Raw genomic sequence first — 23987 nt, forward strand, 5'->3', positions numbered from 1 at the left:
CACTGATTGAGCCTGCTGCTCTTAGACTTGGCAGCGACTGTGTCTTGTCGGACTGTAGCTATCCCAGTGCTTAACATGGTTCTTGGCACATAGTAAGTGCTTAACAAATACCACAGTAGTTACAGTTTCTTGGTTCAGTGGGAATACATCACAAGATTTCTACGCCAGCTCTGTGCCATTGTGATTCTCTCAAATTCCCAATCATTTCTTCATTCCTTTCCATCGCCCCTCAACTACCTTTCTATGGAATATAGAAAGAGGAAAGTCCCCCCATTTTCTAGGATCTGGTAATCTCAGAGAAGCAGCGTGGCCTAGTGGGTAGAGCCAGGGCCTAGGAGTCAGAAGGACCTGGGTTCTAGTCCTGGCTGTTCCACTTGTATGCTTGGTGACCTTGGGCAAGTCACTTCCTCTGTGCCTCAGTTACCTCATCTGTAAAATAGGGATTAAGACTCTGAGCTCCATGTAGGAGATGGACTATGTCCCACCTTGTATCTACCCTAGTGCTTAGAACAGATCCTGGTACATACTAAACACTTAACAAATGCCATTAAAAAAACAAACAAAAACACCTCAGCAGGTGATGGGATGGCTAACCATATAAGAACATTATGACATAAGCACTTAGTACAGTGCTCTGCACACAGTAAGCGCTCAATAAATACGATTGAATGAATGAATGAGGGCATCAACCAATAATAATAATAATAATAATGGTGGCATTTATTAAGCACTTACTATGTGCAAAGCACTGTTCTAAGCGCTGGGGAGGTTACAAGGTGATCAGGTTGTCCCACATGGGGCTCACAGTCTTCATCCTCATTTTACAGATGAGGTAACTGAGGCACAGAGAAGTTAAGTGACTTGCCCAAAGTCACACAGCTGACAATTGGCGGAGCTGGGATTTGAACCCGTGACCTCTGACTCCAAAGCCCGGGCTCTTTCCACTGAGCCACGCTGCTTCTCTAAATTCTATATTCTAAAATAGAATATTTTTATGGTGTAACGCTTAAAAAAATTGATTCAACATCACCTTGAAGTGCTAGTGTAAATGGGAAATGTTTAAACTGTTTTGTGTAGGGAATATTATTCCTTTTCATAGAAAGCAACATTGAAGCACCATTTTATTTTGGTTTTTTTATTGTAAGACAAGGTTCAGAGGGGCCAGGTGTGGGTGAGGAGGAGGTTGGCTTTGGTGGGGGCTAGGGAGTGGCACGGAGGGGAGAGAGCAGGTGTGGAAGTTTGAGGGTAAAGTTCCACAGTTTATCGACATTTGTTCTCCACTTTCCTGTTGAAGTGGTATCTGTGCCATATAAATATGAAGTCAGCTCATAATAATAGCAATAATAATAACTGTGGTATTTGTTAAGCGCTTACTATGTGCCAAGACCTGTTCTAAGCACTGGGGTAGATACAAAGCAATCAGGTTGGGCACAGTCCCTGTCCCACATGGGGCTCACAATCTCAATCCCCATTTTACAGAAAAGGTAACTGAGGCCCAGAGAAGTTATGTAATTTGCCCAAGTGTCACTCAGCAGTCATGTGGCAGAGCCAGGATTAGAACCCACATCCTCTGATTCCCGGGCCCGTGCTCTTTCTACTAGACCATGCTACTTCTCATGATTTTTATTAGCTAAAAGCCAGCCCAAGTCTCCTTCACTTCTGGAGGGAGAAGCAGCATAGCCTAGTGGATAGGCTGGGAGTCAGAAGGACCTGGGTTCTAATTCCAGCTCTGCCACTTATCTGCTGTGTAACTTTGGGCAAGTCACTTGGCTTCTCTGGGCCTCCATTTGCTCATCTGTAAAATGGGATTAAGACTGTGAGAACCATGTAGGACAGGCTTATGTTCAACCTGATTACTACTCTGTCTACCCCAGCGCTTAGAACAGTGCTGGATACATAGCAAGCACTTAACAAATACTACTATTATTATTATTCTGGGCTAAAGGACTTTTTTCTAAAGGACTTTTTCTAAAGGACTTTTTTCTAAAGGACTAAAGGACTTTATCTTTTTCCTCTCGAGTGCCCTCCCCCTGGCCCCTCTAGGTTACCCTCCCATATTTAGTTCTTCCTGTCCAGACATTTGCCCACTTGCCAGTGCCCAGAATGGCCTTTTTCAACCTTCAACAAGTGTGGATATGACTACCGGGTGGTGGATTGACTCAGTACTGTTCCCTGGGTCTCTCGGCTGGGGGAATCCTGCAGGCTGTTGGCCCTAAATGACTGTGTGCCTCTCTGGGCTTCCCCGCGTACTGTACCTACTCGGAGGCCGTGGGAGCGTGTTTGTTTTCTCTTAAGGGCATACCTTCTGTAACTGTGGTGAGCTCCGGGGGAACAAAGAAGGGTATGAAAGCAAGGAAATGTGGGGCATGGAAACGGGGGAATGCCCACCGCTCAGAGAGGGGAAAAAAGATCAAAAAGGCGAAACCCGGGTCAGAAGTGAAAGTCGGAGGAGGTTGTCAAAAATACGGCTGCAGAGCCAGGCAGCCCAGTGGCATTCATTCATTCCATTGTGTTTACTGAGCACCTACCATGTGCAGAACACTGTAGTAAGTGCTTGGGAGAGTACGATGCAACAATAAACAGACACATTCCCTGGAAGATGGTATTTCTCCAGGCAAAATCAGTCACTCGATGGAAGATATTGAGCGCTTACTGGGTGCAGAGCACTGTACTGACTGCTTGGGGAAGCACCGTGGCTCAATGGGAAGAGCCCGGGCTTGGGAGTCAGAGGTCATGGGTTCTAATCCCAGTTCCGCCAGTTGTCAGCTGTGTGACCTTGGGCAAGTCACTTCACTGCTCTGGGCCTCAGTTACCTCATCTGTAAAATTGGGGTTAAGCCTGTGAGCTCCCCCGTGGGACAACCTGATCACCTTGTATCCTCCCCAGCGCTTAGAACAGTGCTTGGCACATAGTGCATAACAGATGCCATTATTATTATTATCACTATTATTACAGTATAATAGAGAAGATAGACATGATTCCTGCCCACAAGGAGATCATAGACTTGAGCCGTTGCTGCATTATTGGGGTTGAAAGATTGCCTGTAGTTTGATGATAATAATAATAATAATAATAGTATTTGTTAAGCATTTACTATGTGCCAAGCACTGTTCTAAATGCTGGGGTAGGTACAAGATAATCAGATTGGACACAGTTCCTGTCCCACTTGGTGTTCACAGTCCTAATCCCCATTTTACAGATGAGGTAACGGAGGCTCAAAGAAGTAAAGTGACTTGCCCAAAGTCACACAGCAGACAAATAATGGAGCTGGGATTTAGAAACCAGGTCTTTCTGACTCCCAGGCTTGGGCTAGATCCATTCATGGCTTAGTGGAAAGAGCCCGGGTTTGTGAGTCAGAGGTCATGGGTTCCAATCCCAGCTCCGCCACCTATCAGCTGTGTGACTTTGGGCAAGTCACTCAACTTCTCTAGGCCTCGGTTACCTCATCTGGAAAATGGGGGTTAAGACTGTGAGCCCCATGTGGGACAACCTGATTACCTTGTATCGCTCCCAGCGCTTAGAACAGTTTTGGCACATAGTAAGCGCTTAACAAATACCAAAATTATTATTATTGTTATTCATTTATTCAATTGTATTTACTGAGCACCGACCATGTGCAAGGCACCGCACTAAGCACTTGGGAGGGTACAATATCACAACAAATGGACACATTCCTGCCACTAACAAGCTCACAGTCTAGAGGTGTATCCACTACGCCACACTGCTTCTGAGGCAAGGCAAATGCCCTGCTCTGACTGACAATGCCCCAAGCTATCACCGATTTGTCCATAGCAGGTGGGCACCGAAGTGGCACTGTGGACTTTCTTATTCTTGGCATTTGCTACACTTCCAGTAATCTGACGAGGCCTCCCTGCTTCCCCCACCACCAACTTTGCCTCTGTTCCTCTGCCCCATATTCTTACTCCTCCCCCTGGCTTTTGGTTGGGTTTTGGAGCAGGGGTGGACTCGAACACAGATGCTGGAGAAGAAAGGGATCACCCTGAATTATCCTTTGTGGAATGCCCATTGTGTATTGGAAGGGTTTGGATTTGAAGGGTATAAAAAAAACCCTGTAATTTGAGTGTAATGATCAGTTGGGGTTGTTTTTCACTTTCTTAGGTCTTGTTATTTGGTTTATTTTTCAGGTATGATTTTGATTTTATGCTTCATGTAATAGATGGAGGGATGGTACCCCAGTCAAGGGGAAATGGGGGAGCGTACCCCAGTCTCTGGGAGACGATATCCCATCATGGGGAGATGGGGGTGGTGGTACCCCAGCCATGGAGAGGTTGGGGGTGGGAGCGTGGTGCCCCAGTCTTGAGGAGATGGGGTGGGGGAGGAAATTATGCCCCAGTCCCGGAGAGATGGATGAAACTGGAAGGGGCTGGGAAAGACTGTTTAGAGCAACTCTGCCCTGACCGTGAGTGAGGGGTCTCTGTCTCCCATCAGCCTGTCCTGCTGGAATGCAGCTTGATGGGTTTGAGTGGGCAGGAACAGTGGGAAACCTGACCGGATGGGGACAGCATTCCACAGTGACGCCATCCAGCCAGTGGCGGGTTTCCTAAGCAGCCTCTTTATTTCCCTGTTCTCCTGCTCAGGAAAAAGAGGCACTGGACAAGCGGGACGGTGGCCAGACCTTGGCTATTGGCTCAAGTTGGACAGCTCCTGCCAGACCCCTGGGTTTAAGGGGCGGCGGGGTGTGTGTGGGGTGTGTGTGTGTATTTTTTATGGTATTTTAAGCGCTTGCTCCGTTCTAAGTGCTTGGGTAGATAGAGAAGCAGCGTGGCTTAGTGGAAAGAGCACGGGCTTGGGAGTCAGAGGTCATGGGTTCTAATCCAGGCTCTACCACTTACCAGCTGCGTGACTTTGGGCAAGTCACTTCACTGTGCCTCAGTTACCTCGTCTGTCAAATGGGGATTAAGACTGTGAGCCCCACGTGGGACAACCTGATTACCTTGTATCTACCCCAGCGCTTAGAACAGTGCTTGGCACATAGTAAGCGCTTAACAAATACCATCATTATTATTACAAGCTAATCAGGTCGGTCACAGTCCCTGTCCCACATGGGGCTCACAGTCTTAATCTCCAGTTTACAGATGAGGGAACTGAGGCCCGGAGAAGCCAAGTTGACTTGCCCAAGGTCACACAGCAGACAAGTTGCAGAGGTGGGATTTAGAACCCAGGTCCTTCTGAGTCCCAGGCCCGGGCTCAATCTACTAGGCCGCACTGCTTCTCTATATCATTCGTTGTTCTGGGCTCGTGCCAAAAGCTGTCTCATCGAGGTTTGGACCGCCCAAGGAGTGACTCTGCCAGATTCTCCCCCTTTCCTCCTGTCGCATTTCTGTCTCCTGAGAGGGATGAGCTGAAGCGGGGCCAGAGAGACCCCCTACTCACACAGTAGAGAAGCAGCGTGGCCTAGTGGGTAGAGCATGGGCCTGGGATCCAGAAAGACCTGGGTTCTAATCCTGGCTCTGCCCCTTGTCTGGCATGTGACCATGGGCAAGTCACTTCACTTCTCTGTGCCTCAGTTTCCTCATCTGTAAAATGGGAATTAAGACTGTGAGCCCCATGTGGGACAGGGACTGTGTTCAACCCAGTTATCTTCTATCTACCCCAGCGTTTAGCACAGTGCTTGGCACATAGTAAGCTGTGAGCCCGATGTTGGGTAGGGACCATCACTATATGTTGCCGACTTGTAATAATATAATAATAATAATGGTATTTGTTAAGTGCTTACTATGTGCAAAGCACTGTTCTAAGCGCTGGGAAGGTTATAAGGTCATCAGGTTGTCCCACGGGGGGCTCACAGTTTTAATCCCCATTTTACAGATGAGGTAACTGAGGCGCAGAGAAGTGAAGTGACTTGCCCAAAGTCACACAGCTGACAATTGGCGGAGCTGTACTTCCCAAGCGCTTAGTACAGTGCTCTGCACACAGTAAGCGCTCAATAAATATGATTGAATAGTAAGCGCTTAACAAATACCGCAATTATTGTTATCACTAGTTGGACCTCAGCCTGTGAAAGCTCTTTCCTACTGGCTGTTCATGTATTTGGGAACCATCCCTTTGGCTAGTGGCCTTGGGAGAGTGGCACAGGCCATGGTGTAAGGAATTGGTATCCCTGTTGTTACTTTGTATTTTCACATGGCAACGAGCCAGTTTAGGCTACCTTGGTAACCTGGAACTCCTTGGACTTCCCGACGGGCCTGCCTGATCTGAGCCAGCCCAGGCTCACCCAGACTTTCAGGTGAGGCAGTGGCTAAGGAGGGGGTGGCATGTACCCACTGCACCCCATCTGCACCCACTGCTGGCTTTTCAGCTATGTACACAAGGCGTTGCCGAAGCACCACACAGCTGCCATGCTTCAGTTTAGCCCAGACCGGCAGATGGGAGACTTGAGGAGAAGCTCAACCATGGAAGGAGGAGGAAGAGGGAACCATAAGCCACCCCACCCTACCCCCAAGCCAATCCAAACCTGACTTGCCTCTCCCCTATTCATTCAATCGTATTTATTGAGCGCTTACTGTGTGCAGAGCACTGTACTAAGCGCTTGGGAAGTACAAGTTGGTCACATATAGAGACAGTCCCTACCAAACAGTGGGCTCACAGCTATCTCATCCCAGGGCTCAGCTCAGTCCCAGGGCAGATTGAGAGGCTACTGAGAGCTCACCTACTCCAAGAGGCCTTCCCAGACTGAGCCCCCTTTTTCCTCTCCTCCTCCCCATCCCCCCCGCCCTACCTCCTTCCCCTCCCCACAACACTTGTATATATATTTGTACAGATTTATTACTCTATTTTACTTGTACATATTTACTATTTATTTTGTTAATGTGCATATAGCTTTAATTCTATTTGTTCTGATGACTTTGACACCTGTCTACATGTTTTGTTGTCTGTCTCCCCCTTCTAGACTGTGAATCCGTTGTTGGGTAGCGACCGTCTCTATATGTTGCCAACTTGTACTTCCCAAGCGCTTAGTACAGTGCTCTGCACACAGTAAGCACTCAATAAATATGATTGAATGAATGAAGGAATCTTTTCATCCAGCTGGATCCACCCTTGGCCCCTGCATTCAGCCATGGTGATGCCATCGGCCTAGAAACCGGGGCCTGAGTGTTATCCCGCTCCTGGAATTTCCTTCTGGGTTTCGTTTTACCTGCTGCGTGCCCTTGAGCAAGTCACTTAATTTCTCTGTACCTCAGTTATCCCATCTGTAAAATGGTGATCAAAAACCTGTTTTCCTTCCCTCTTAGACCGTGAGCCCCATGTGGGGCAGGGGCTGTGTCTGATCCTCTTATGCCAACCCCAGCACTTGGTACAGTGTTTGGCATGTAGTGCTTAACAAACATAGTGTGGCCTAGTAGAAAGAGCACAGGCCTGGGACTCAGAGGACCTGGGTTCTAATTCTGCCTCCGCCACTTGTGTGCTGTGTGTCCTTGGGCAAGTCAATTCACTACTCTGTGCCTCAGTTCCCTCATCTGTAAAATGGTGGTTAAGATAATAACAGTAGTAATAACACCGTGTATTTGTTATGTGCTTTTAGACTGTGAGCCCACTGTTGGGTAGGGACTGTCTCTATATGTTGCCAACTTGTACTTCCCAAGTGCTTAGTACAGTGCTCTGCACACAGTAAGCGCTCAATAAATACGATTGATGATGATGTGCTTACTATGTGCCAGGCATTATACTAATTGGTGGGGTGGATTCATTCATTCAATTGCATTTATTGAGCACTTACTGTGTGCAGAGCACTGTAATGAGCGCTTGAGAGTTACAAATCGGCAACATATAGAGACGGTCCTTACCCAACCATGGGCTCACATAAAAGCAAATCAGGTTGGTCACAGTCCCTGTCCCTCATGGGTCTCACAGTCTCAATCCCCATTTTCCAGATGAGGTAACTGAGGCACAGAGAAGTGAAGTGACTTGCCCAAGGCCACACAGCAGACAAGCAGTGGAGCCGAGATTAGAACCCACATCCTATCCACAGCGCCTTGCTGCTTCTCACGTGAGCCCCATGTGGGATGTGGATTAGCTTATATCTACCCTAGCACTTAGTAAAGTGCCTGGAACACAGTAAAAGCTTAACAAATACCATTTTTTAAAATTACCACTAACTGACCAAGAGGTGATGAAAGTGCCCGGCGATTCTCAACTGGACTGTAAGATCTTTGTGAGCAGGAACTGTGTCTACCTGTGTCTACCAACTCTGTTATATTGGACTCTCCAGAGCAGTTAGTGCAGCGCTCAGCACACAGTCAGCGCTCAATAAATAGGGTTGATTGATGGATTGGATCTGAGGGGTTAGGACCCAATGATGAGCTAATCAGACCTTGCAGAAGAGCCATCAGCCCCCACCTTGTAATAAAGCCCGGCAGCCAGAAAGGCCGGAGCTATTTTAGGCAGAAGCTGACGTGGCACCTCGGTCTAGGGAAGTGAGTTAATAGATCTTCCCTCCTCTCTTTCTTTTCCCTCTTTTGGTTGAAAGTATTGTAGTATCGGGAGATTTAGAGGCAGCTTGGAGGGAAGCCAGAGAATAGCAATTGAACTGATTAAGGCAAGGGAGAAATTGATTTGTGAGCCGAGATGGCAGAGGAGCTAAATATAGCAACCTTGGCTGCTTTAATAATTAGAGTGGGACATGGCGGCTGTTTCAGTGTCTGAAGGAGACAGACGGGGAAGGAGAAAAGTGGGAGCGGCCCAAGGGAGCAGAAGCAGATACCATAAAATGGCACTTTGTCCTGATGTATGCGTGGCCCACTGAAACGTTTTTTCTCCCCGGACTAATGATGCGGAATATCCAAGAATACAGGGAAGCGTGGCCAAGTGAAGAGAGCGTGGGCCTCCTAGTTACAGTGCTCTGCACACAGTAAACGCTCAATAAATACGATTGATTGATTAGTTAGCTGGACCTGGGTTCTAATGGCAGCTCTGCCAGTTGCTTGCTGTGTGACCTTGGGCAAGTCATTTAACTTCCCTGTACCCCTGTTTCCTCAAATGTAAAATGGGGCTTTCTGTTCCCCCTCCTACTTAGACTGCGAGCCCCAGGTGGGACAGGGTTTGTGTCCAACCTAATGAACGTATACCTATCCCCTGTGCTTAGAACAGTGGTTGACACATGTTAAGCGCTTAACAAATACCATGAAAAAAAGATTGATCTCTGTAAGGATCCGATGGAGGAGGAGTTCCTTCAATAATTATAGTAGTATTCATTCATTCATTCAATCGTATTTATTGTGGCTTACTGTGTGCAGAGCATCGTACTAAGCGCTTGGGAAGTACAAGTCTGCAACATATAGAGATGGTCCCTACCCAACAACGGGCTCACAGTCTAGAAGGGGGAGATAGACAACAAAACAAAACAAGTACACAGGTGTCAATACCATCACTCTAGTTATTTATTTATTTATTTTACTTGTACATATCTATTCTATTTATTTTATTTTGTTAGTATGTTTGGTTTTGTTCTCTGTCTCCTCCCTTTAGACTGTGAGCCCACTGTTGGGTAGGGACTGTCTCTATATGTTGCCAACTTGTACTTCCCAAGCACTTAGTACAGTGATCTGCACACAGTAAGCGCTCAATAAATACGATTGATGATGATGATCAGAATAAATATAATTATAGCTATATACACATCATTAATAAAATAAAATACTTAATACAAAAATTATGTGCCACGTGTCCAGCAAGGAAAAGAGGATGCAGAGAGCCATTTTACATATTGACTTTCTTCACCCACAACTCCCCAGATAACAGGCTTCTCTTCTCCCAAACTCATCTTGTGGTACTCCTGTCCCTCTGGCCTGCATGTTCCTGCTGCTCAGGATTCCCTTCTCCTTCAAATCCAGCCCTCTAGACTGTAAGCTCGCTATGGGCAGGGAAGGTGTCTGCTAATTCTCTTGTATTGTACTCTCCCAAGAGCTCAGACCAGAGCTTTGCACATAGCGAGTGCTCAATAAATACCACTGATTGATTGATTGATTCTAATCTCGCCCCATCTTCAATGTTCTCTTAAGATAATAAAAATAATTATGGCATTTAAGTGCTTACTATGTGCCAGGCACTATACTAAGTGCTGGGGTGGATGCAAGCAAATCAGGTTGGACATAATCCATGTCCCACATGGGGCTCACAATCTTCATCCCCAGTTTACAGATGAGGTAACTGAGGCACAGGGAAATTAAGTGACTTGCCCAAGGTCACACAGCAGGCAAGTGGCAGAGCTGGGACTAGAACCCAGGTCTTTCTAATAATAATGGTGTTAAGTGCTTACTGTGTTCTAAGCACTGGGGTAGATACGGAGTAATCAGGTTGTCCCACATGGGACTCACAGTTTTAATCCCCATTTTACAGATGAGGTAATTGAGGCCCAGAGAAGTGAAGTGGCTTGCCCAAGGTCACACAGCAGACAAGTAGTGGAGCTGGGATTAGAACCCAGGTCCTCTGACTCCCAAGCCCGGGCTCTTTCCACTAAGCCATGCTGTTTCTCTTTTGACTCTCAGGGCCATGCTCTAACCACTGGCTATGCTGCCTGGGCACTTATTGTGTGCAGAACACTGTAATAATAATAATGATGGCACTATATAAAGCAGCTGGGAGATTATAATACAATGGAGTAAAGGAATACCTTATTGCTGCCCACAAGAAGCTTACTTACAACCCGTCCAGTAATACCATTCATACCACTGTCTACTGAATTGTAGTCCATATTTAATTCTGATATGCTTGTCTATAAATTTCTTTATCCTCCTACCATGTATAAATCATTTATGGCTGCTTTCCTTCCTCTGTTAAATTGTAAGGCTTGGAAGACAGAGACTGTTTCTTTTTTTCCACTGGTGTGTGTATGGTGAGGAGCCAGAAAAGGTGGGCAAGGGTGTTTTTGTGGCTAAAGTGTGCAAGGGGTTCTGGTTACAGTTCTCTCCATCTGTCGAGTTGTCTTGGATTCTGAGGACAGCTCTACTCTCCCCTGTGTTTAATACAGTGCCCTGCCCAGTAAATACCGCTGATTGATTGGTTGAAGAACTGCTGTAGGAAACAGTGTTGCCTAGAGGAAAGAGCCCAGGCCCGGGAGTCAGAGGATTTTGGATGTGTAATCTTGGACAAGTCACTTTACTTCTCTGTTACCTCATCTGGAAAATGGGGATTAAGGCTGGGTGCTCCACGTGGGTCATGGGCTATTATCTACCCCAGCACTTATTACAGTTCCTGAAACATAGTAAGCACTTAAATACCATTAAAAGAAAAACAAAAAGAAGTAGGGTGGGTTTTTGGCCCTGCCTAGATACTTTTACTCTGTCCTTTCACTGATCCTCTTCTTCCACCCTCATCTGTGGATTCTCAGCATAGAGCCTGGATGTAAACTCGTCCTCTATACTGTAGGTTGTGGGCAGCGAATGTGTCTATTGTTAGAGTATACTCTCCCGAGTGTTTAGTGCGGTGCTTTGCACACAGTAAGCGCTCAATAAATACTACCGAATGAATGAATGAACCCAGGGATGACTTCTTGTCTCAGCCAATGGTCCTTGGCCCCATGCCCATTCTGGATTTAGCAGAGTCTATTTGGTTGATAGAGTAGTTTCCTGCCTCTGAAATAAACCTCCCTCTTCTGGTCCTTCCACATTCTTCCTTTGGTGTTTGGTTTCCCCGCTCTGCTGGTATTTTCAGATGCCTGCAAGATATTTCAAACAATGGAAACACCATCCCTGCCCTTAGAACCGTCCAATTTCTGGACGGTGAATGGGTTTCTTAACCTCCACCGTATCCTATAAAGATGGCAAGTTGGATTCGGGGAACGAAGGGAAGAGATATTCCAGAAGTTGTAATCCTGGCTCTGCCATTTGCCTCTCATTCAGTGTGGCTCAATGGAAAAAGCCCGGGCTTGGGAGTCAGAAGTCGTGGGTTCTAATCCCGGCTCCACCACATGTCTGCTGTGTGACCTTGGGCAAGTCACTTAACTTCTCTGAGCCTCAGTGACCTCATCTATAAAATGGGGGTTAAGGCTGTTAGCCCCATGTGGGACAACCTGATCACCTTGTATCCCCCTAGCACTTAGAACAGTGCTTTGCACACAGTAAGCGCTTAACAAATGTCATCATTATTATTATTCATTGAATCATGTTGATTGCTTACTGTGTGCGAAGCACTGTACTGAGCACTTGGGAGAGTACAATATAGCAGTAAATACACATTCCCTGCCCACAACGAGCCTGCTGTGTGACTTGGGCAAGTCACTTTCCCTCTTCTGTAAAATGGGGTTGTAATACCTGTTCTCCTGCCCCCTTAGACTGTGCGTCCCACGTGAGTTGGAGACTAGGTCTGATCTGATTTTATTGTATTAAACACAGCGTTGAACACATAGTAAGTGCTTAACAAATACCTCCAATAATAATAGGACTATTATTATTATTGTTATCCTCAGGAATAGATGATCTCATGTTCAGACAGTGCTGAGAAAACCTCAGAAACCCTAAGCTATTTGTGCCAGGTTTCATGGATTGTGTGAAAATTCTGAATGAGCAAAAGGATGCCTGGAAACCCCTATCGGGATATTTTTTAAAACGAATCTTCCATTTATCCAGCACCATTATGTAGATGTCAGGAAATCGTTACGGAGCTTAGGGCTTTTTAGTCCCAGGTAATGTCAATCATCACTCTTCCTGGATTGCGTGCTGGGACTGCCGCTTCACTTAAAAATCCCCTAAATTCTCCAAGGCCTGTGCCAGTCACCGGCCTTTATGATTCACTTTTATCAGTCTTAGAAGGAATTCTGCCTGAGAATCGATCCTATTTTTTGAGCACGTACTGTGTATGCATAGCACAGTACGAGGCTCTTGGGAGAGTACAATATGACAGAGTTGGTGAATATTCTCCCTGCCCAGGATGAGCCGTGATCAGATATCTTCTCCAGTGTCTAATTTCGGTCTGATGGTGCCGAAACGGGTAGAGAAGCAGACTTGCCTAGTGGATAGAGCAGGGGCCTCAGAGTCAGAGGGATCTGGGTTCTAATCCCAGCTCCCTCACTTGTCTGCCCTGTGACCTTGGGCAAGTCACTTCACTTCTCTGTGCCTCAGTTCCCTCATCTGTAAAATAAAGATTAGGACTGTGAGCCCTATGTGGGACAGGGATTGTGGCCAACCCAATTACCTTATATCTACCCTAGCACTTAGAACAGTGCCTGGCACATAGTAAGCATTTAACAAATACTATTATTATTATTTTTATTATCACTATAATTATTATCCTGACCCTGAACGGACTCCGGTACCTTGTTACTGGGGCTCATCAGGGCCTCTTGGACTCATTCAGGAGAAGCAGTGTGGTCTAATGGATAGATCTGAGCCCACTGTTGGGTAGGGACCGTCTCTATATGTTGCCAACTTGTACTTCCCAAGTGCTTAGTCCAGTGCTCTGCACACAGTAAGCGCTCAGTAAATACGATTGAATGAATGAATGAATCATGGGCCTGGGAGCCCATGGGTTCTAAAACCGACTCTGTCACTTGCCTGCTGTATGAGCTTGAACAAGTCACTTCACTTCTCTGTGCCTCAGTTACCTCATCTGTAAAATGGGGGTTGAGACTGTGAACCTCACTTGGGATAGGGACTGTGTTCATCCCGATGTGCTTGTGTCCACCCCAGCGCTTAGTACAGTGCCTGGCACATAGTAAGTGCTTAACAAATACCATAATTATTATCATTATTATTATTCTAAATGGACTACAGAACCTTTTTCCTGGGACTCTTCAAGGGTCTCTTGGACTCATCCTTAGGGATAAGGAGTGGGACATGTGATGTATTGATTCTTTGTCTACAACTCCCTGGCTCCTAATCTTTCACTCCCACAGCTTCAACTATCATCTCTACGCTAATGACACCCAAATCTACATCTCCGCCCCTGCTCGCTCTCCCTCCCTCCAGGCTCGTATCTCCTCCTGCCTTCAGGACATCTCTATCTGGATGTCTGCCCGCCATCTAAAACTCAACATGTCCAAGACTGAGCTCCTTATCTTCCCTACCAAACCCTGTCCTCTCCCATCACTGTGGATGGCATTACCATCCTTCCTGTCTCACAGCCCACAACCTTGGTGTCATCCTTGACTCTGCTCTCTCGTTCACCCCACACATCCAATCCATCACCAAAACCTGCCAGTCTCACCTCCACAACATCGCTAAGATCCACCCTTTCCTCTCCATCCAAATCGCTACCTTGCTGGTTCATTCTCTCATCCTATCCCAACTGGATTACTGCATCAGCCTCCTTTCTGATCTCCCATCCTCCTGTCTCACCCTGCTTCAGTCTATACTGCACTCTGCTGCCCGGATTATCTTTGTACAGAAACGCTCTGGGCATGTCACTCCCCTCCTCAAAAATCTCTAGTGGTTGCCTATCAACCTTCACATGAAGCAAAAACTCCTCACTCTCGGCTTCAAAGTTCTCCATCACTTTCCCCCTCCTACCTCACCTCCCTGCTCTCCTTCTACAGCTTAGTTAGATTGTATTTCTCCCAAGTGCTTAGTACAGTGCTCTGGGCACAGTAAGTGCTCAGTAAATATGATTAATTGATAGAGTCAGAGGACCTTGGTTCTAATTCCGCCTCTGCCTCCGTCTGCTGTGTGACCTTGGGCAAGTCACATACATTTCTCATTTACCTCATCTGTAAAATGGAGATTGACTGTGAGACCCATGTAGGACAGGGATTGTGTCCAACCTGATTAATTTGATCTCCCGTAGCGCTTAGTCCAGTGCTTGGCACATAGTAAGCACTTAACAAATACCATAAAAAAGGAGCTACGTTACAGTCTAGAGAAGAAGTCTGGCTTCTATCTCTGTTTTTACTACTAATGAGTTGATTGCTGCAGCAGGCTTGTAGCTTCTCTACCAGGTGACAGAACTGTGGCCTAGTAGAAAGAGCAAGGGCTTGGGAACCAGAGGTCCTGGGTTCTAATCCTGGCTCTGCCACCTCTCTGCTGTGTGACCTTGGGCAAGGCACTTACCTGTGCCTCAGTTACTTCATCTGTCCAATGGGGATTAAATCCTAACCCCTCCTTCTTTCACTGTGAGCCCCATATGGGACAGGGTCTGTGTCTAACTTGATTAAGTTGTATCTACCTCAGTGCTTAGAACAGCACTTGGCACATAGTAAGCATGTAACAAGCACTGTAATTATTATTAATTATGATTCTTCAAAAGGACTACCATTGCCAGGGACAATTCATGACTTTTCCAGCTCCACTGGTAGAGTGGACAGATAGGAGGTGGTAATTCCCATCATGAAATGGCCCACAGAAGACTTGCTATCTGTCTGCAAATTGCTTAGAGATACTCATCTAAAAAGAGAGCAAGGAGATAATAACCACCTGACCAACATAGTCAAATGAGTCAGATGATAAAATAAGCCAGATAAAGATGAGTGCCTCCCCTCTGCAGCCCATGTGGACCACCTTACTGCATACTGTTGAGAGCTTAGAAATATTTAGAAAGAAATATTTAATATTCAAATATAATAATAATATTTAAAATTTTAAAACATTGGAGAAGCAGCATGGCTTAGTGGATAGAACACGGGCATGGGAGTCAGAAGGAACAGAGTTGTAATTCCGGCTCCGCCCCTTGTCTGCTGTGTGACTTTGAGCCAGTCACTTAACGTCTCTGGGCCACAGTTACCTCATCTGTAAAATGGGGATTAAGAATGTGAGCCCCATGTGGGTCAGGGACTGTATCCAACCTTGCATCTATCCTAGTGCTTAGTACAGTGCCTGGCGCATAGTAAGTGCTTAACAAATACCATTAAAAAAATTTAAAGAGGTGCCAACTAGGTTTTTTTGTTGTTTTTTTCCCACCCCCAACCACCCCCTTCTGTAACCCTCCCCATCCCACCCACCGCCACAGAGCCTAGGGGGACACACACCTCAGTGGAAGGTTGTGTGGCCTAATGGAAAGAGCACTGCCCTGGCAGTCAGAGGAACTGGGTTCTAATGCTGGTTTCACCACTTGCCTGCTGGGAAACTGTGAATGTCACTTCACTTCTCTGTGCCTCCGTCTGAAAATGGGAATAAAATACCTGTTCTCCCTCTGCAATTGACTACAAGTCCAGTATGGGACAGTGATTGTGTCTGATCCGATTGCATTGAATCTCCCCCAAGTGGCTTAGCACAGTGTTACTATGCTGAACAAATACCTCAGTTATCACTGTTATTGAGTTTTTTTAACGGTATTTGTTAAGCCCTTACTATGTGCCAGGTACTGTTCTAAGTGCAGGGGTAGATAAAAGCTAATCAGCATGGGCACAGCCCATGTCCCACATGGGGCTCACAGTCTTAATCCTCATTTTACAGATGAGGTAATCAAGGCCTAGAGAAGTGATTTGCCCAAGGTCACACAACAGACAAGCAGAGGAGCCGGGACTAGAACCCAGGTCCTTCCGAGTTCCAGGCCCCCACTCCATCCACTAGGCCGTGCCTTTACCCCTCTCTGTATTGTCTCTGGGATCGAGCTGGCTTACAATTCTCAGACCGTTTTCTCTCCTACACTTGTGTCCACAAGCCGGGGCCTGTCAGAACACTAGACGGCTGGAATTCAGTTCAAGGCCTAGATAGCATCTCCTCCACCTTGTATGTAGGCCGCAGGGTCAGCTCCAGTGACTTGAGTGGGGCGGATGTGTTTGTGACCTGCATTTGAATATAGGATTGGATGAGGCCATTGTCAAGACCTGAAGAGAGGTGTATGTGTGTGTTAGGTCAGGGCTGGGCAAACTGAGTGAAAGCAGCATGGCTTAGCAGATAGAGTACAGGCCCAGGGGTCATAAGGACCTGGGTTCTAATTCCGGATCTGCCACTTGTCTGCTGTGTGACCTAGGGCAAGTCACTTCACTTCTCTGGGCCTCAGTTCCCTAGTCTGTAAAGTGAGGATTAAGAGTGTGAAACCCATGTGGGACAGGGACTGTGTCCGAACTGATTACCTTGTATCTGCCTCGGTGCTTGGTACATAATATGTTCTTAACAAGTACCGTAGTTATTATTAATATTGTTATTACCTCACAGAGTCCTGCACGAGCTCTGAGGAGATCCCAGCTCTGGGGCTCTTAACCAGGTGCTTTGTGGTAGAGGTGGCAGGTGAACAGATTGTATGGGGCCTATTCAAGCGCTTAGTACATTGCTCCACACAAAGTAAGAGATCATTGATGGCTACTTTGTCTTCTCTCTGTGAGGATTGAAGGTTGAAGAGGACAGAAAGACCTAAAATATAATAAAGATAATTCTAATATTTGTTGAGCACACACTAGGTGCCGTGCACTGGGATAGGTATGATACAGTCATATCTAATTCAGGCCATGTCCCACATGGGGCTCACAGTCTAAGGAAGAGGGAAGACAAGTATTATGAGAAGCAACATGGCTCAGTGAAAAGAGCTCAGGCTTGGGAGTCAGGGGTCATGGGTTCTAATCCCGGCTCTGCCACTTGTCAGCTCTGTGACTTTGGGCAAGTCACTTAACTTCTCTGTGTCTCAGTTCCCTCATCTGTAAAATAGGGATTAAGACTGTGAGCCCTACATGGGACAACCTGATTACCTTGTATCTCCCCCAGCGCTTAGAACAGTGCTTGGCACATAGTAAGTGCTTAACAAATACTAAAATAATAATAATTATTATTATTAAGTATTGAATTCACATTTTGCTGATGAGGACACTGAGGCACAGAGACATTGTGACTTGCCCAAGATCATATAGCAGACGAGTGGAGGAACTGGGATTAGAACCCAGATTTTACTCCCGGGCCTAGACCATGCTGCTTCTCAGCAATGCTGTCTGTCAGCCAGGGGAATTTGCTGATGTCAGGGAGAGGCAGGGCTAGAAGTTAGTAGCTCCAAAATGTAGGTCTCATGAATATGCAGTATCCCACAAGAATTAGACGGGCACATAACGGTCAATTTTTCCTACACAGACTAGAGCCCCAAGCGAAATTTTCAGTAGCTGTGTTCTCTTCCAAAATGTTCACCTACCCCTTGCCAATAAGGCTAATGAATCCGTGTCAAACGCAGGGTAGAATCTATTTCCTCTTTCTTACACCCCGGTGATGGATGTACTATTCACAACAAAGCCAGGCTTAGGGAAACAAGCTGTTTGTTTTTGAACAGGAAACATGTCTACTAACTCTGTTGCATTGTACTCTCCCAAGTGCTTAGTACAGTGCTCTGCATGCAGTCAACGCTCAATAAATACCGTTGATTGATTGAAATACCATTATTTGAGCTTGTGTTTGCCATCTGGTTTCCATGCAGAGGTTAGAACCCAGGTCCTCTGACTCCAGACTTGTGTTCTTTCCACTCAGCCGTGCTACTTCCACTGTAAGTTTCTTGTGTCTGCCTCTCTTGTTAGAGTGAAAGCTCTTTGTGGGCAGGTCCTCTGCCTTGAGTTTCTGCAGTTCCTGCTAAAGCCCGTAGATCAGTATTTTGCACAGTAGGCACTCAACAAGTAGCATTTCTACAGGTATATTGGAGAAGAGACCTGTATATTAGAGCCCACTGTTGGGTAGAGACTGTCTCTATACGTTGCCAACTTGTACTTCCCAAGCGCTTAGTACAGTGCTCTGCACACAGTAAGTGCTCAATAAATACGATTGAATGAAAGAAACAGTGGTCTAGTAACTAGAGCGCGGGCCTGGGAGCCAGAAGGACCTAGGTTCTTTTCCTGGCTCTGCCACTTGTCTGTTGCTGTGTGACCTTAGGCAAGTCACTTCATTTCTCTGTGCCTCAGTTACCTCATCTGTAAAAAGGGGATTGAAACTGTGAGCCCCCTTCTGGGAGAGGAAGTGTCCAAACTGATTAGCTTGTATCTACCCCAGTGCTTAGTATAGTGCCTGGCACAGAGTAAGCACTTAACAAATACCATTAAAAAAAGAGAAAAAAGGGCACAAATCCCTCCTGGGACTTAAAGAGGAACATCCCTTTGCCAAAGGGGCTCTTTCAAACACACACTTGCTGATTTGTGGATTTTCAGACTGTAAGCTTGTTGCGGGCAGGGAATGTATCTGTTTATTGTACTCTCCCAAGTGCTTAGTACAGCAATCTGCACTCCACACTCAATAAATACGATTGAATGAATTGGAATGGCAGGGACAGAACTGTGGTGAAAGGGGGATAAAAGTCTCTCCCCTCCATTACAAATTCCTACAGAGAGTGGGCTCAGAAGGTCTCCACCACCCACCTCCTCCCCAGCTGAGGAGGAGAAACATATTGCCAGGGGCCGCAGGGAATCCACCGGGAAATTGTCAAGCAGGGAATCTGTGCTCCCAAGCGTAGGCTCAGTGGCTGGTCAGCAGAGCGCTTTCAACCTGCTGTGTCCTTGGGACTTGCCTATTTCCCACTCCCTGACAAACCTTTAATTACAATCATCATAGTCCCCACAGCAGGCCTCTGAAGCGGCTCAATCTTATCTTCAATAAGTGCTTGTCAAAGCTGAGAGAGAAAGATAGAGAAGCAGTGTGGCCTAGTGGATAGAGCACATACCTGGGTTCTAATCTCGGCTCCACGACTTGTCTGCTGAGTGACCTTGGGCAAGTCACTTCAGTTCTCTCTGCCTCAGTTCCTTCGTTGGTAACATGGGGATGGAGACTGTGAGCTCCAATGTGGGATAGGGACTGTGGACACACTAAATACCTTGTATCTACCCCAGTTCTTGGAACAGTGCTTGGCACATAGTAAGCACTTAACAAATACCATAAAAAATAGAGGGGAGAGAGAGAGAGAAAGAGAGAGAGAGAGAGAGATCAGCATGGTGGCTTCGAGTGCTGAACTTCATAGGGCCCTGGGTTATTGGTCACGTTTCACTTGTTCCCATTGTATACTGACCCAGGCAGATGGACAGCCTTTGTTATCATGTTCTCTTCTCCTGGCTCGTCCTTTTGGGTCACTCAACAGGTGTGTCCCTCAGTCTCTGAGCTAATGTGAGGCGTTTTTATATCCAGTAGCCCGGCTCTGAGCTGAGATGACTGCTTTTCTTGTGTCTTCCCATGCAGAAGAGTGTGAAGGAAGGACTGCTATTGAAGCAGACCAGCTCTTTCCAGAGGTGGAAGAGGAGATACTTCAAGCTACGGGGGAGGACTCTCTACTACGCCAAAGATTCGAAGGTACTGAATGCGAGCCCCAGAGGGTGTGCCCTGGCATTTTGGGGGGAGTGCTGAACCTGGGAGATGAGGGGCTGGGGAAATTACAATGGATTAGCCTTGGGCTAGCTGAATTATCTTCTTTTTTTCGGGGGGGGTGGGGGAGATCTTGAGTGAGACATGGCTTTTGCTGCTCTCTTTCCAGCTTCCCTTTTGGGCCCAACAGAGAGGGCCACTTTAATTACCGAGTTGCCTTCATGGCTTTCATCATTACAAGAACTCCCTTGGCCCTATTGTCTCTTGAGGGCAGGTGTTCCTTGGCTTTTCCCAGGTTGCCCCATCTCCGTTCAGGTTTCGAGGCTTAGCATGCCTCTTTGTTTGGAAATGCTGTTCTGCAGCTGATTTAATCCGACTGAACTCATGAGGGTTACGTTTGTGTCTGTGTGAGAGTTGTTGGCAGGGAATGTATCTGTTTATTGTTGTCTTGTACCCTCTCAAGTGCTTAGTACAATGCTCTGCACACAGTAAGCGCTCAATAAATATGATGGAATGAAAGATGAAGGACGGTAAGGTAGTGATTTCTTGGTGGGGAGACCCAAGTTAATGGTCAGAAACCATCTAGGGAACTCAATTCTGATTGACTATTTCCTGAGCGACTTCCTGGAGTCCCTGGGGAACCTTCAGGGGCCACATGAGATGGTAGAAGATAGGATGAAACTCCCCATGCCAGCTTTATTTGGACAAACTGAGCTGAAAGAAAATGAGCCAAAACTCTTGAAACATTCACCTTGGGTAAGAGACCAGGCCCAGCCCGTATTTTCTCCTGAAAGCTCTGTCAAAGTTCCCAATCAGAGAAATCTGGTAGAGGACAGAAATGTTCCCAGATTTGAAGAGTTTTGAGTATCTTCCTGATCTCCGAGACTCCTCCTGTTTTTTCTTCACCTACTGAGAGGTCCAATCTCTAGGGCCCCGAGTTTTTCAGAGGTGTTTGCAGAGCGGACTGGGAGGGGCTGGAGGTGTTTCAGGATCCAAGCTGAGAAAACAATTTATCTCTGTTTCTAGAACTTTTACTGCTCCTTTACTGCCTCAATCACCAGGGCCTGTACCTTTATCACTACCCCTGTTTTGTCTTTCCAGTCCCTGATCTTTGATGAGGTGGATCTCTCTGATGCCAGTGTGGCAGAGACCAGCACCAAGAACATTAACAACAGCTTTACGGTAAGCTTGGCACAGTTCTGGGCCACGGGGGCGAGGAGGGACAATAAGGGCTTCCTGTTGCCACTTCGGTCTTTGGGTTTCCTTGGCCTCAGACAGCTTCGCACATTTGTTCAAGGAACCTCCAGCTTGTAGACATTTTGTTCCTCACTCATTCTCCCTGAAGGAGACGGACGGGTGGAAAAACACAACTAATGAAACCCACGTCCTCCGCTGCTCCCCTGGCATGAATCTTTCCTTGTCTCAGGTGAGGGACAAATGACCATTTAGGGGCCAATTTAAGGGAATGAGCCCAGTGTGTAGAAAGGGGAGGAAACAGGATTCCCAGAGGGGAAGATGAGCAGATCAGCAACAGGGGGAACTTGGACAGGATGTTACCTGCCATCCTTTGAGAAATTTGTTACCTTCTAGCAAAGCAATTACTCTTCCATGCACGTATTTCTCTCCTCTTCCCAGCAGCACCTCCTGTCTGGAGAGACTGGAAGCCTCATACAGAATCCAGATAGCTAACTGAAATGTTTTTTTTTTTTTTCAAGGTATTTGTTAAATGCTTCTATGTGCCAGGCACTGCCTTAAGCACTGGAGTAGATACAAGCTACTCAGGTTGGACACAGCCCTTGTTCCCATTTTACGGATAGGGTAACTGAGGCACAGAGTAGTTAAGTGACCTGCCCAAGATCAGTATGTGTTGCCAACTTGTACTTCCCAAGCGCTTAGTACAGTGCTCTGCACACTGTAAGCACTCAATAAATATGATTGAATGGGAGACAAGTGGCAGACCAGGGACTAGGACCCAGATCCTTTTGGCTTCAGGCCCACCTGGTCAGTCAGTCAATCATATTTATTAAGCGCTTCCAGTGTGCAGAGCACTGTACTAAGCGCTCTACCTTTAGCGCTTGCCTTCCACCTGGGGCACTCCAGAAAGGCTGGCATCTTCCAGGCTGCAGCCCTCCAGGCACCATGTTGTCTTCCCGTTTGGGTTTTCTAGTGGATGTGTCTAGGGCTGAAGAAGCTCCAGGCATTTGAAATTCCTAACTGGGCTTCTTCTGGTCCAGGTGATCACCCCTTTCCGAAAACTCATCCTATGTGCCGAGAACCGGAAGGAGATGGAAGACTGGATTAGTGCCCTCAAATCCGTCCAGAAGTGGGAAATTAATGAGGTAAGGAAAATACACATTGCTCCCTCCCTCTCTCTCTCTCTCTCTCTCTCTCTCTCTCTCTCTCTCTCTCTCTCTCTCTCTCTCTCTCTCTCAATCTTCAATGGATTGTATTAGTAAAACTGCCCTTCAAACAGGAAAATAATGAGGTGGGAACAGGGTCCATCTGCCTGGGAGCTATTTATGGATGAAATTATAAAGGCTGCTTTAGGCTGCTTGGAAATGGACTAATTAACTCTGACCTGGTGAAGAATGCAATCTGTCCCCCCACAGTCTCGTATACTCAGTCTGCACCGACCTCTGTGAAGGCCCCAGGATGTCTAGGCACGATCCGAGTTCCGAGCGTGGGTTCGAGCTACCGGGCGGATTGAGCTCCTGTTGGGAGAAGTGTTAGGTTTTAATGACCTTGCTGGCCAGGGAGGCTGTTTGCAGCTGGCGCGGGAGACTGAGCTTGGAGAAGAGGTTGGTGAGCGGCGGGTAGCGGAGAGGTGAGGAGAAGTCAGACTCCGGTGCCGTAGGCAGGGAAAATAGGCGGGGAGGTCTTGGAGCAGTGATTTATTTAGGGGCCAGCATGCCTGGGTCCCGCTTAATAAATGCCATCATAATTATTATTATTATTATTAAGTCAGAGGGAGGACAGGCGGGGTTTAGATGAGACAGTGAGGGTCAACTTCATCTCTTCTTGCTTCTAACCCTTGCTGGTCCTTTTCCAACTATGAGTTCTGATTTGCTGCTCTAAAGGTAAGCAGCTTCCTGTGAATTTTATTAAATTCCTTGAATTTGACCCTCTCCTATCCTTGGCAACATTGTCCTTCTTTCAGCTACTCAAACAGTGTCCAAAGAGAAGGATGGCTGAAATAAGAGACTAAACCTTGCTCACCAGGCCTGTGTCCAACCCAATATCTGCTCCAGGGCTTAGTACAGTGCCTGGCACATAGTAAGTGCTTAACAACTACAATAATAATAATTATTATTCTTAGGCCCTTGGGATCATTGGTTAGGAAGCAAAAGGCCACTGGAAACAACCTTGCGAATACCAGCCTCATAGATTGAAGTTTCTCCCTCATCCCTCAGCAGTTATCCAGGAAGCGAAATGAAGTAGCGAGGCCTAGTGGAAAGTTCACAGGACCTGAGAGTCATGGGCAGGGATTGTCTCTCTTAATTGCTGAATTGTACTTTCCAAGTGCTTAGTACAGTGCTCTGCACACAGTAAGCATGCAATAAATACGATTTAATGAAGGAATGAATGAAGAACTGGGTTCTAATCCTGGCTCTGCCACCTGCCAGCTGTGTGACCTTGGGCAAATCATTTGCCTTCTCTGTGCCTGAGTTACCTCATCTGTAAAATGGGGATTCAGACTGTCTGCCCAGTGTGGGACGGGGATTGTATCCAACCTCATATCTACCCCAGTTCTTAGTACAGTGCCTGGCACAAAGTAAGAGTGGTATGTGTAGCAGTATGGCCTAATGGATAGAGCATGGGCTCAGCGTTTAGAACAGTGCTTTGCAC

The 23987-nt window shown here is 46.7% G+C and overlaps 1 protein-coding gene across 1 annotated transcript in view; it reads left to right on the plus strand.

Annotated features, from left to right (window-relative positions):
* Positions 1 to 23987, plus strand: part of DGKK (diacylglycerol kinase kappa) — a 145505-nt gene that overhangs the window by 44250 nt on the left and 77268 nt on the right. Inside the window, exons 2-4 of the mRNA XM_038748152.1 lie at positions 20019 to 20129; positions 21243 to 21323; positions 22376 to 22480. Coding sequence (XP_038604080.1) covers positions 20019 to 20129; positions 21243 to 21323; positions 22376 to 22480 — 297 coding nt within the window. The remainder of the gene's footprint in view (positions 1 to 20018; positions 20130 to 21242; positions 21324 to 22375; positions 22481 to 23987) is intronic.

Source organism: Tachyglossus aculeatus, chromosome 6, assembly GCF_015852505.1.
Source record: "Tachyglossus aculeatus isolate mTacAcu1 chromosome 6, mTacAcu1.pri, whole genome shotgun sequence".
Taxonomy (NCBI): Eukaryota; Metazoa; Chordata; class Mammalia; order Monotremata; family Tachyglossidae; genus Tachyglossus; species Tachyglossus aculeatus.